At 36.6% G+C, this 14551-nt stretch overlaps 1 protein-coding gene across 1 annotated transcript; it reads right to left on the reverse strand.

The window, feature by feature from the left end:
- Positions 1 to 6242: 6242 nt before the first annotated feature.
- LOC103556559 (olfactory receptor 9K2-like) lies at positions 6243 to 7257 on the reverse strand. Its single transcript, XM_008528716.2, has one exon. The coding sequence runs from the start codon at positions 7203 to 7205 to the stop codon at positions 6243 to 6245; it is 963 nt and encodes a 320-aa protein (XP_008526938.2). The 5' UTR covers positions 7206 to 7257.
- Positions 7258 to 14551: the final 7294 nt, after the last annotated feature.

The raw sequence follows: 14551 nt of genomic DNA on the forward strand, positions 1-14551 counted from the left end.
GACTACTACTCAGCCATAAGAAATGATGAAATCCGGCCATTTGTCACAACATGGATGGACCTTGAGGGTATTATGCTGAATGAAATAAGTCCGTTTTCGTTTTAAAGACTATTTTGTCTGATATAAGTATTGCTATCCCAGCTTCCTTTTCTTTGCCATTTTCATGGACTATCTTTTTCCATCCCTTCATTCAAGTTTGTGACAATCTTTAGGTATGAAGTGTGTTTATTGTATGCAGCATATATATGGGTCTTTTTTAATTTTCCAATTGGAACCCCTATGCCTTCTGGTTGGAGCATTGACATTTAAAGTAGCTATTGATAAATATGTACTTATTGCCATTTTATTGCTTCTTTTCTGAGTGTTAATAGTTCTTCTCCGTTCCTTTCTTCTCTCTTCTCTTCCCTCGTGGTTTGATGGCTTTCTTTCATATTATGTTCGGGTTCCTTTCACTTAATTATTTGTGTATTTATTATAGGTTTCTGCTTTGTAATTACCATGAGGTTCATATATAATAATCTACATATATGGTAATCTATATGGACTCAATCGTCTCTTTAGTTTGACCTCTTTCTAAAAGCTCTAATCTTTTGCTCCCCACTCCCACATTTTATGTTTTTGGTATATCTAACCTCTTATTTTGTATTTTTTTTTTACCTTCTTATCATTGAAATAGGTGATGTTAGTACTTTTGTCTTTTGATCTCCACATTATCCTCCTGGGTGGCTAATCTGCTACCTTTATTGTATTTTTGCCTTTACCAGTAAATTTATTACCTTTTTTTTTAAAGATTGGCACCTGAGCTAACAACTGTTGTCAATCTTCTTTTTTTAAAAAAATTTTTTCTTTCTTCTGTCCCCCAAAGCTCCCCCAGCACATAGTTGCATATTCTAGTTGTGAGTGCCTCTGGTTGTGCTATGTGGGATGCTGCCTCAGCATGGTCTGATGAGCACTGCCATGTCTATGCCCAGTATTCAAATCAGTAAAAACCTCGGCCACTGTAGCAAAGTGTGTGAACTTATCCACTCGGCCACAGGCCAGCTCTCCTTTGTTTTTTTAAAAAATAATTTTCTTATTCCCATTTGTGGTCTTCTCTTTCCCACTTAAATAAGTCCCTTTAGCATTTCTTGTAAAACTGGTTCTTGGTGATAAACTCCTTTAATTTTTGCTTATCAAGGAAATTGTTTATTTCTCCTTCCCTTCTGAATGGTAACCTTGCTGGTAGAGTATTCTTGGCTGTAGGTATTTTCCTTTCAGCCCTGTAAATATATCATGCCCCTCCCTTCTATCCTATAAGGTTTCTGCTGAGAAGTCAGCTAATAACCATATGTGGTTTCTTTTGTATGTAACTTGGTGTCTTTTCCTTGTGGTATTTAGGATTTTCTCTTTATCTTTAATTTTGGACATTTTAATTATAACCTGTGTTGGTGTGGACCTCCTTGTGTTTATCTTGTTTGGTGTTCTCTGTGCTTCCTGTACTTGGATGTCTGTTTCCTTCCTTATGTTAGGAAACTTTTCAGCTATTATTTCTTCAAATAGAGTCTCTGCCCCTTTGTCTTTCTCTTCTCCTTCTGGGATGCCTATAATACAAATGTTAGTGTGCTTGCTGTTGTCCCAGAGTTTCCTTGGACTGTTCTCGTTCTTTTTAATTCTTTGTTTTCTTATCTGTTCAGCTTGGGTGATTTACTCTGGTCTTTTGTTCAGCTCACTGATCCATTCTTCTGTATCATCTACTCTGCTATTGAGTCTCTCTAGTGAATTTTTCATTTCTAGTATTGTATCCTTCATTTTTGAAGAAATGAAGAACTTTGGTCCTTTTGTATATTTTCCCGTTATTTCTTGATCTTCTCACTGTGTTCATCCATTCGTTTCCCAAGATCAGTGAGCATCCTTATGACTTTTTGTTTGAACTCTTTGTCAGGTAGATTGTTTATTTCTGTTTCATTTAGTTCTTTTCTGGGGTTTTTTCCTGTTCCCTTGCTTGGAATGTATTCCTTTGCCTCCTCATTTTGCCTTTTTCTTTGTGCTTTTATCTGTGTATTAGGTGGGTCAGGTGTGTCTCCTGATCTTGGAGAAGTTGTGTTACATAAGAGATGTCTTTGGAGGCCCAGAGTGTGCTTCCTTCTCATCAGCAGTTCCAGGAATGACCCCTGTGTGGACTATTTGTGTCCATCTGTTGTGGCAGGCTTGCTCTTGTTGCAGGTGCCCAGGGAGTCTAGTCTGTTCCCTGACCAGCCGTTTGTAATGCTCAGCTCTGTGTGCCTACTATGGACCCTTCAGTCACTTATCAGGTTTTTAGGAGCCCTTGCACAGTTGGCTGCAAGGTCTAATAGCGTCTTCTTATTGCAGTTTTTCTGTTAAGTGAGTAGGCCGCCATCATGACTGGTTGCTATGCTCAGGGGCTTAAAATTGCTGTAGACCTCCAGCCTGCAAGGCTGTTGCCCAGCCCTCTCAGGATTGCAACTGAGTGGGGCCAGTACCAGGCACAGGAGCACCCAATTGTTTCAGGCTTTGGAAAGTGGGGCCGATCCCTTCTGTTGCTGTTTGAGAAGCACAGGTCTTCTGCCACTGATAAGCCCCACAGCCCAGAGGTCTACACACTTCATCAACACAGTCCTGGCCCATGTATATGTCCCAATCCCCTGGAGTGTAACCAGCTGCCTCATTGCAGAGGCCCCTCCCACACTCCAGCAATGGCCTACCCACTCCAGCCTCTCCTCTTGCATGCCCTGTCTTGAAGAGGCAGACCTACTTCATTGCCTCCAGAGGATCCAGGTACCCAGGCTATTCAGGCTGAAAAGTTGCCTGAGGGCTTGCTGTTGGGTGGGACCAGTTCCTAGGGTGGGCTGCCTGACCTACGTGAGCTTGTTTAAATTGGCACTCTAGTGGTCAGAACACACCCTAGGCTAATAGGCCAGGAGAAAACTCCAATGGCCTCTGCCAGCATCTGTTAGCATGCTTGTACTAGGTTGTAATAATGGCTGCTGCCAATTTCTCAGTCCCTGGAGAGGTCTCACCTCTCACTGAGATGCACTCATAGCATATCAAGTGAGTCTGTTTTCATGAAAGGACTGTGAACCTTTCTTTCTGGTGACTTTAGGTTGCTTCCCCAAACAGGTGAATTTGTGTATGGGTCCTTTAAGAGCTGACTTTTTCCCACTTACGTCCAATAACTTTTCTAGGGCTATTCCCTGTTGTAGTTAATAGCCAGCAAAGCCAGATATTATGACACTTGTTTCAGTTGTTTTGAGTCTGAAGGATGCTTATTGTGGTAACATTCCCCTACTCAGGTTCCCCACTCCTCCAGGGAAGGCTGCATACCTTAGGATTTCTCCTGGATGGCTATGAAGTACCATGGCTTGCAAAGGTGTTTTTTTTCTCTCCATAAAGGAATTTTGCCTCTTCTGCCTCGGTCAGGACTGCCCCATGTTGCAGGGGTTCTTTTTATCCAATTTTCAGTTCCTTTTCAGGAGTAATCTTTCTAAGAATAGTTTTAACTTGGTTATGTTCATGGGAGGAGGTGAGTTCAGAGTCTGCCTATGCCACCATTTTGACACCAACCTGATGCATATCCTCTTAGAGTAAGGTTTGTTAGCCTCTACCTCAGCCTGAAAATTCTTTTCTGAGTCAGCTGGATGTCATTGGACATACATTGCTCTAGGAGATGATTCAATCAGTGACCATTCTTTGAAGTTTTTCTCGAAGGTATTCTGGTGTGTGTTGTATGTGTGATGTGTATGTGTTTGTGTGTGAGAGACAGAGATAGAGAGAGACAGAGACAGAGAGAGACTACAATTATGTTTGTGTTTATGTGTATGTGTGGAGTCTGATGGTGGTTGCAGGGAGATGTGTAGTGAATATAGAGGAACATTCTTCTCCCTGGACAGTCAACTCTATTGCTAGGATTTATTTCTCAGTTTAACATAAGAATATCAATATCCAATGGACAAGAACACTGTGCCTGGTCATTAGGTGGGCTGGAATTACAAAGAATCAGGAGCCCCTTTCATTGCAGGCTTGTTCCGTTACAGGACTCAGAGTGCTGCCTGAAGAATTCTATATTGTACTCCCAGAGGAGGGTTAGCAAAATGTACCTCTTTCAACCTAAATATATTTCTGCTTCTTCTGCGGAGAGAGGCAGGACTCCACCTTAGCACAGTGACCACTTACCTGAAGATCTTCATAAAGTTTTTCTACCCAGTGTGTTCACAATTTTCCCCAGTAATCCATATTTTTAAAAATGTGGATGAAAAAGGAAGCATTTGTTAAGTTGTAGAGGGGACCATTAAATAAAGACATGGGTATAGAGATAGGTACAGTATTTGATGGTAGGATACTATTTTGCATCTAATTGGAGGCCCTGTTTGTTTTTATTTGTCATTTTTTAATCTTTTCTATTAGTTCTCATCAGAAAGAAAAAACTGAAATACACAAGCAGTTCCTCAAGATCTGTCTATGGAAATTAAAAAAGGGCATCCTGGAGAATTGTGGATGCTCCATGACAGAGAGTCAGGGAAAGGGGCAGAGAAAATTATTTTCTTCCTCTCTGAGATTTCACATGACGTGGTGTTGAGGGCATGAGGAAAGAACAAATCTGGCACCTGTTAAGTATACAGATTTAACCAATTTATATGAAATCTATATAATTTAATCCTTCAAGTAACTCTAAGATGTAGATTGTATTATGCACCCCATTTGACATGAGGAAATGAAAATATAGAGATATTATGTAACCTGCCCAAAGCTACAGAGGGAAAACAGAATGTGAAAGCTCAGTCTGATTCCTGAGCTTATCTTCTTAGCTCCTAAGTTAACAATTACCTCTTATTAATATTATATTTTCTTCCTCATTGTCCTCATTGTGAGGTAGCATTTCCCCAGTAATAGATGCTGAAACATTAAAAGTCATTATTCACTGATACCTCATTCTCATTTTATCAACCATCGATCAATATTCAGCATATTTTACCTGCTATTTTAAAGATACTTCCTCTCTTCACTATCTGTGATAAGACTGCCCTTTTTAAAGCCACCATAAGCTCTTACTTGGGTGAGCGCACATTTTCTGTGACTCCCATCTTCTCTGTATGAATATTTATTTCTCACCAGCTTCCACTGTTATTTTTTTTAAAATGCCAATATGAACATGATACTACCTTTCTGAAAAATGCCCAATGCTTACCCTTTGTCTACAGAATAAAATTTATCTTCCTTGGTTTGTCATATAGATTTGCATGATCTGTATGAATTTCCTTTTAAATCCCATCTATCCCTATCTTGTGCATTAAAAAGCAGTTATTAAACATCACGCAGTTGACTATATAGTTATTTATTTCTCTTTGCAGAGAAACCTATCTATTTCATCTTGTTCAGTTCTATGTTATTTTTAAAAATGTGCTTACAAGTTTTCCCTGATCATTAAGACCGCTCTCTTGTAGAGACTCCACTCCCTTTGTATTTTCTATCTATCTCTTTTCACTGGGTTTACCATGTGGCAGTTTAGTTCTCTATTCAACAATTGTCTCCTCATTAGATTGTGAGGTTAAGTATAGAAATCATTTATTCCTAGGGATGTTTGTATGGTAAAGAGTACATAAAAATTCAATATCAATTTGGCGAATTGTCACAAAGACATATATAACAAAAAACCTATGTGTAATTTTAATTTATTTTCATAACTGTTTTCTTGTGAAAGGTGAGAATTTTCATGAATAACATATTCAAGATGAGAAACCGTGAAATAAGTGTGTCACTCATTCAGCCACTGGACAATTAAGAGTGACTCACATAGCATCCTTTGGATTCTGTACACTGCAGAGTATCTGATTCTCTAAGTACACAAAAAGAATTCTTCAGTAAACCTGATATTTTCATCTATCTGCTTATGACATCAAATTTTGTTACCTCTACCAATTATGTACACATCCACATTACATATGTTACTGTTTCATGATAAACAATAAATCTCAAATAACAAGACAGCAGAAAACTAAGAATACATTTTTCCATAAAGACAAAAGACATGTCAATCTTATATTTAACCGAAATGAAGATGAAGTATGGAGAAAGCCATTGCACTTCCAAATCAACAGCCAGGCAAAATATGATGCAAATATATTTTCAACTGAAATTACACGGAATTCAAAGAAATAAACTCATTAAGATTAAATATTTCTAACATCAGGAGGTGCATTTTTTGCGTAAGTGCTTCCCTAAATTTTCATAAAGTCCAGGCCTTTCAGTTACATAAATTTTAAAATCGAATTAAATAAAAATAATTTTTTCCCCAGGATCTTTCTCAGAGCTTCTTTTACATCTTTGTTTCTCAGAGAGTAAATCAGAGGATTCAACATGGGAGTGACTAAGGTGTAACATAAGGAGGCTACTTTACTCAGCTCAGGAAATCTGTCAGGGATGACATACATAAAAATGATGGCACCGTATAGTACACTCACAGCTCCTAGGTGAGAGCTGCAAGTGGAGAAGGCTTTCTTACGTCCTTCCGTGGAGCGTATCTTTAACACTGTGGACACAATATACATATAGGACACAATAATGACAATTATGGTAGGCAAAATGATAATGCTGCATAGGAAAAAAGAAACTATCTTATGAATGTAGAGATCAGAACAAGAAATCCTCTGAAGTGGACGGTAATCACAGTAAAAGTGGTCAATGGCCCGAGAAGCACAAAAAGATAAAATAAATGTCATGCTGGTCTGAAGAACTGAGGTGATGAAACCACAAAAATAAGAACCAGCCACCAACTGCGTACAGAGATGTGTAGACATCTGAACAGAATAGAGGAGAGGGTTGCAGATTGCGATGAAGCGGTCATAAGCCATGGCTGCCAGGAGAAATCCCTCAGTCACAATGAAGAGAGCAAAGAGGAAGAGCTGGGTCACACAGCCTGCAAAGGAGATGGACTTGTTCTCAGACCAGAAGTTGATCATAGCCTTGGGTGCAATAACAGAGGAGTAGAAGAGATCAATGAAGGAGAGGTTGCCTAGGAAGAAATACATTGGTGTGTTCAGCCGGGGATCGGTCATTATGATGGTTATCATTCCACTATTCCCCAGAAGGACCATGGCATATACAAGCAGAATTAGCAGGAAGAGGAAGATATGGAGCTCTGGGCGGACCCTGAAGCCCAAAAGAATGAAGTCAGTCAGTTCTGAGTGATTGCTTGCTCCCCTGTCACCCATGGCAGAACCCTGCTGAGAAGCAGAAAGCAAATAAATGAACTCTTGGCTTTGATCCTAGTGCCGTAAATGCTCTCATAAATGTGGAAATAAACTATTTACAGCTTAGTTAAATGTTGCATATAAAACAATGTTGATGTCATGAAGTATCAAGAATTTGGATTAGATAGCACTAGGCTTCTGAGACTGTTCTCCTATTAAGAAGTTTTTTAGTTACTGTATTTAAATCATTCATTTGCATGGAGTTGAGCAAGAATGTAGCATATTTTATTGTCTAATCTTACTCCCATTCTGAATTTCTAGTCCCAAAATATTTATAGTTAAAAATTATCTTTATTTAACATATGCTGTACATAGAATCTAGAATATAAGAAGTATTTATAATTTCTGTTATAGTGTTTGTAGGAATTATGTCAGCCAAGTTAGTGTTTGGCTTATTACATGACAGTTATATATATATATATTTCAAAATATTTTTACCTTATTCTACTTAAATCTATTTATTTTCCATTATTACTGTAGCCATCTTTTAAAGTGCAATAAAAACAGATAAGTTATTGTTACTTAAAAATTAATAACATCAGGGGTCGGCTCCGTGGCTGAGTGGTTAAGTTTGCACGCTCTGCTGCAGCAGCCCAGGGTTCGGATCCTGGGCGTGGACATGGCACCACTCGTCAGGCCACGTTGAGGTGGCGTCCCACATCCCACAACTAGAAGGGCCTGCAACTAAGATATACAACTATGTACCAGGGGGGATTGGGAAATAAAGCAGAAAAAAAAAAAGATTGGCAACAGTTAGCTCAGGTGCCAATCCTTCAAAAAAAAAAAAAAAAAGAAGATTGGCAACAGTTGTTAGCCTAGGTGCCAATCTTTAAAAAAAAAATTAATAACATCAAAATCACTAAGCACAGATAAAATAAAATTCTATAAAGGTAATTAAAAATGTACGTTCATTTTCTTAGATCAAAATTATTCTCCCAAATAAAGGTTTTTTTGTTTTTTGTTTTTTCTGCTGAGGAAGATTTGTCCTGGGCTAACATCTGTTGCCATTCTTCCTCTTTTTCCTTGAGGAAGATTCTCCCTGAGCCAACATCTGTGCCAAGCTTCCTCTATTTTGTATTTGGGTCTTCACCACAGTGTGGCTGCTGAGAAGTGGTGCAGGTCCACTCCAGAGAACTGAACTCAGGACAAAGGAGCAGAGCATGCAGAAATTAACCACTAGTCCACAGGGCTGGCCCCCAAATAAATGCATTTCTATTGCCTCATTACAAATATTTCATTTCCATTGGTAGTTGCTTACTTAAAAAATGCTGTGATCATTTAGCCCTTTGTTTGAAGCAGAGAGAGAAGCTGGTGAACCTTCCAATCCTTACACTGCCGTAAATGACGTTCTACCAAAGCTGCATCAATTCAAGGGCTCTCACTCCTCAGTCAAGACAAGAAATATATATCAAGGAAACATCCTTTTCTGACTTCTCGTATACTGTATATGTCTTCACGTATGGATGATCATGGTATTTAAGGAGCATAGCAACCTTGTGTCATCCAGAGTCCATGATCATCTGGTACAGTATCAAAGGTGGTTCTTTATGATGGCCTTAGTTATTTTTATTCCTGTAAAATCTTATTTTAGGATATTTCAGCATTGAGGTTTTGCTCATCCTCTGTGATGAATTCCACTGGGAGAGGAGTAATCACAAAGTCAATTACAGAGACACAAGTGCAGGCTCTAGGGCTGTTGTCCATGAGGACTGTGGGAACCTCAGATCCAAACAGTCTAATAATAGTCCAAATACAAGGGTCTTCTCCTTCTCTGCTTATGAGTATCTTTTGGGAATTTCTCTGGACTTTATTTCCTTCATTGACAAAGAAAAGCTTTCTGATAATTATCACAGCGGACATATTTATAGGCATAGAGAAAGAGATAGAAAAGTTTTTACACCTTGAGAAAAGTTTTAGATAAATGGATATTTTAAATTATGTAGTAAATTACATTTGCTCTGATTTAAAAAAGACAAAAATTCACTCCCAATTATGGTTTACCTGTATTTCTTGATGTAGACATATTTCGTGATATGACAAATGCCTTCTAAATCACAAAGTCAGACAATGTTTTGCTAATTCTATGCTTTCCTTCAATACTAAACAGTTAGAAAATATAATGGAAGAAACAAAAGAAATCAGTAAAAATTTTAAAAAATACTCAGTAAAAATAGTTATGAGATCAATACCTATATTTAAAAATTATTAAAAACTACTGTGTGAGGGGCCGGTGCCACGGCTGAGCGGTTAAGTTTGCGCACTCCACTTGGGCAGTCCAGGTTTTCTCTGGTTGGGATCCTGGGCATGGACATGGCACCCCTCATTAGGCCATGCTGAGGCAGCGTCCCACATCCCACAGTTAGAAGGACTCACAACTAAAATATACAACTATGTACTGGGAGGATTTGGGGAGAAAAACCAGAAAAAATAAAGAAGATTGGCAACAGTTGTTAGCTCAGATGTCAATCTTTAAAAAAAAAAAACTGTTAAAAAAAGTTGTCAGAATGAAGGTTGAGAACCATTACATGAAGGTGACCTTTATTAAAAAAAACCAAAAAACTACTGTGTGACTAAAAGACTAATTTTAAATCAGAGACATGATACCCTATTTAATGAGCTGAATATTACAAGGATGTCATTTTTACCTCAATGTTTCTCTCTGTTAATTTTAATCCTATTTCTGTAAAATCTCTCTTTTAATTAGAAGTTATTACCAGAATTTCTCTGGAATTTTTTGGCGTATAGATGGCGAGATGATATGGGGCCAGAGCTTTTCCATATCACAATACAGTATTAGTAAAAGTTTGGTCAGTGTAGGAAGAGAAAGCAGTCTAGGTATTTTAAGCTAGAAATTATTTATTAATGTGAACCAAGGCTTATCAAATTTGGAAAGGCTGAAGGAACTTCGAGTGATACTCTTGTAATGACCCTTAGAGCCACATAGGATTAATTCACAAAGAGGGCTACCGTTGGAAGTATGATTTCAAAACACAGCATCATAGCTCAGACCCAAGGATCAGATACATAGAAACAAAAAAAGGTCATTACTTTCTCATTCATCAAAATAGCTTCTCTAGGAAGTTGGGGACACTACAATGCTGCAGAAGAAAACCCACCTGTTTCCACAACCTTCCCAAAAGGTAGAAAAAGACAAAAGGAACAAAAAGTTGATCCTCTTCCAAATTCTGAGTTTGTATGGATATAATTGGTAGAACAAAATCTGAGTCAAGAACCCTAGTAGCAGGAAACACTTTAATTTTCCAACATCGGTGACTAGAAAGCACATGGGGCAGAGCTTGGATATCTAATCTATGAAATGAACCAGAATCCCATATACTTTTTCTCATCTTTAAATTTCCCACAATAGCATTAGCGATAACAACATGCTACTGCTTATACATACATATCAAACTCTTACTGTCATTCATAATAGATGGGACATTAAGAAACTCATCACAAATTCAAAGGTTGAAATCATTCAGTGAGTGTTCTTTGATCATGTCGAATTAATATGGAAATCAATAATAATTAGATAACCAGAAAACTCTATGAACATAGACATCAAAAATAAACACTTCCTAAAAATCCAAGGAATAAAAAAGAAATTAAATTAAATTGTAATAAATTATGATATATCTAACTTCTAGAAGGCAGAAAAAGAAGTACTTAGATGGATATACAAAACCTTCTCGGTAAATAGTACAAAGAAGAAAAGCAGGATCATCGATAAGTTAATCTACCTTAAAAATGTGAAACAGAAAACAGGAAGTCAAAGCAAAAAATGAAAGAAGGTGAATAATGTAGATAAAGATTAGTTAAATAGAAAAAATGTGAATAATACTGAGTAATCACATAGCTTAACCTCGATTCTTTGAAAGATGAGTAAGACTCTTATCAGAAAGATTTTAAACCCCTAGCCAACTTAACAATGGTAAACTAGCAGCATTAAATCATAAGCATCAGAAATGAAAGATGGGATGTCACTAAGGAGCCTACTGATATTAAAAAACGGAGTGTAGTAAGCTGTATTTTTACCAATTCTTGTTTTTTTAAATAAAATTATTTTAAATAGAACAAAATGATGTATAAAAAGAAATTTAAAGTTTAAAGTATTCTATTAAAGAAATTACATTTTCATTAGTAATCTTCCCATGAAGAATGGCCCTTGCCTAAATGGCTTCACCAGTGTTTACTTCCAAATGTTTAATAAAGAAATAAGACTTTATGCATAAGCTCTTTCAGGAATAGTCATAAAGGAAAGATTTCCTGACTGTGTTTATGTCTGTCATCAGTCTCACATAGACATCAAAATAAAAAATTATAGATAAATCTCATAAAGTTAATTTAAGCATTTTTAAGCACAATATTAACAAATAAAATACTTCAATACATAAGGAATAATAAAATCTCACTGAAGTGTGTGTTTACTACAAATTTAAAGGGCATTTAATGTTTAAAGAGCAATAAATTTAAGATGTTGTCACATCTTTCATGAAAGAATAACTACTGCAAGTTTTGCCTTCTGTAACAAAAAACTAAACTCTGGAGAAAATATACGGACCAAATATTATTAGATATTGGACAATAAGCAGAGAATGACTGCAACTCCTGAGAAAAAGGAAACATATCAAGAAGAAAATGTTTTAAACTAGAACACATAGCAATAGAAATAAATTAAACATAAGCATAGAGTAAATAGGGAAAAAATGAACAGACATTCAGTGAGAAATGAGAAAATATTACAAAGGTAATTGGAAGAAGAGGGGCCAGAAATGTTAGAAACTATAACTCTCAAAACCTTTTTCAAAGTTGATGACAACTATAAACTAACAGATGCAAGAAAGTTCACAAACTCAAGGAGGATAAAGAGAAAGAAAATCAAATGAAGGCACATCAGAATAAAATTTCTGAAAGTGAATCAAAAAGAGAACGTTAGTGAAATTGCTAGGGAAAAAGAGATGTTAATACAGGTAAATACAAGTTAGAGCATAGACTGTCAGAAACAATTCAAACCAGAAGACAATGGAACAGCATCTTTAAAGTGCTTACAGATGGGGGAAGAGACCAAACCAAAATGTTATATCAAGGAAAATACACTTCAGAATTGAAGGCAAATTCAGGAACCGTTCAGATAAAGGAAAACTAGGATACATTATGCCAAATTTGCACTCTAAGAGATGCCCAAGAAAGTTTTCCTAGCTAAAGGGAAATAGCAGAAAAAACTAGGATCTTTAGGAACATTTTGAAATGCATGGAATATGATTGTGGAGAGTCATGAAAAATTTCATGTAAGATTCTTTCATTCTCAAAGGTTAGTTGAGGAATCTTTGTACATTCTAGAGGAGTGGTCATCCAACTACAGCTTGTGGGCCAAATCCAGTGCTTTCACAGTACAATGGCAGAACTGAGGATGTATCAAGAGACAGAATTTCTTGCTCTTTCAATATACTTCTTAGGGTGTTTCTCTATTTGATTCTAGCACCTACCAGGCACTATGGTTCTCATCATGGTTCTCACTCTTGAAGACACTTCTAGACTTCTAGGATCTTTTAAGACCACTCTTCTTGTGCCTTGAGATCATAGATGGAGGTATGACTGCCTGCTCTTGCTAATCTCTAATTACTTCAACATTCCCTTCCTTCAACTCTTCCATTAACTGTTTAGCTTATTCTCTGTATTAATTTTCCTCTGATGAATAAAAGCAGGATGTATTTACAGTAGAGATAAGAAATGAGTTTCTAAAAGTAAGGGTTATAATCCATTCAAAGGAAATATCATGACTTTCCCTCTCTGTAAATCACGAAAATAAAAGAAGAATCAAATATTTCTGATCCAAATGTGTTTTTTAAAATCATTTTGTTCTATAAGTAGAAATTTAGTTCTCATGTCCTCTAGAGAGTCCTTCTAACTTTCTAAAGGCTTGGTAAGTTTACTTATTAATAATTTATTCTCCCTCTCTCTCTCTCTCTTTTTGTTCATTTGATGCAAAACGAATTACTGATGAGAAGGACCTTTAGTCCCTGATGATTATCTTGCAGCGGGAATGCCCACTGCGTGGTTTCCCTCCCCATGAGAAAATTTCTCTCAAGATCCATCTCAGATCTACTTGTTGGTTTAATCAATGAAAAGTACAGTAAACTGAGAGAGAGAGAGAGGGAGAGACGGTATAATTTTTGCTAATACTTGTTCAACTTAGCAATTTGAGTGGTGACGTGAACAGTGAGGAAATGCAATCCATGTTGCCGAAAAACTTCCTAACACCGGTTTGCTTCTTTTCATAATTGTGTTTCTTTGCGAATGTACTTGATTTCAAATATAGTGAGGGTTTACTAAGATAAGAAGTAGTATTCATTCTTGAGACTGTCTTATATTTAATTTGTTTATTCTCAACACTCTTCTTTCTTTTTTTATGTTTTTTTTTTTTTTAAGATTGGCACCTGAGCTAAGAACCGTTGCCAATCTTCTTTTTCTTTTCTTTTTCTTCTTCTTCTCCCCAAAGCCCTCCAGTACATAGCTGCATATTCTAGTTGTGAGTGGCTCTGGTTGTGCTATGTGGGACACCATCTCAGCATGGCTTGATCAGCGGTGGCATGTCGAAGACCAGGATCGGAAGCAGCGAAACCCTGGGCCACCGAAGAGGAGCTCCGGAACTTAAAACCATTCGGACACAGGGCCGGCCCCTCAACACTCTTCTTTTACGTAGCTTTAATTACATTTCTTTCTTTTCGTTTCAATTTTTCTATTGAAACCGAAAACTTGTTAATGTAAAATATGAATTTAAGGAGACTAGCATTTTTGTGGTTGATAACCAGAGGTTATTTTGACCGTTCGTATACCTTCTAAAATCAGTCAGTCAACATTTAATTTTTTCAAGAAACTAGATATTGTGGCTGGACCAAATAGTTTCTAATATACTTCTATAGTCCCAACCAGCCTTAAAAGAAGTCAAAATTAGTGAAACTATAGCAACAAAAGCAGTAAAAATTTAAAGACATTATAGGAGACATTGAATATTTTATATCATATATAATTTTATTTATTTATTTATTATAATTTATATATAAAGTTATATTCTACAGATTTATAGATTCATATAATTATAAAATTTTAAAATACATTTCCATAGTATGTGAATTTTTGAATTGATCATTTGTCAGTTTTCTTCCATATTTTATGATAGAGTATTGAATAGTAAAGTACTATGCCGCTCGATCTCATGATTCTAAATTAGCCTCTTATATCTATTTTTGTCAGTTTCTCCATTCATAAAATTAGAATAAAAATTAATTCTTTTCTCCTCCTTTCCA

Source organism: Equus przewalskii, chromosome 5 (genome assembly GCF_037783145.1).
Source record: "Equus przewalskii isolate Varuska chromosome 5, EquPr2, whole genome shotgun sequence".
Classification (NCBI taxonomy): domain Eukaryota; kingdom Metazoa; phylum Chordata; class Mammalia; order Perissodactyla; family Equidae; genus Equus; species Equus przewalskii.

Coding starts and splice junctions, on each gene's coding strand:
- LOC103556559 (XM_008528716.2), bottom strand. CDS start 7,205: ATGGGTGACAGGGGAGCAAGCAATCACTCAGAACTGACTGACTTCATT.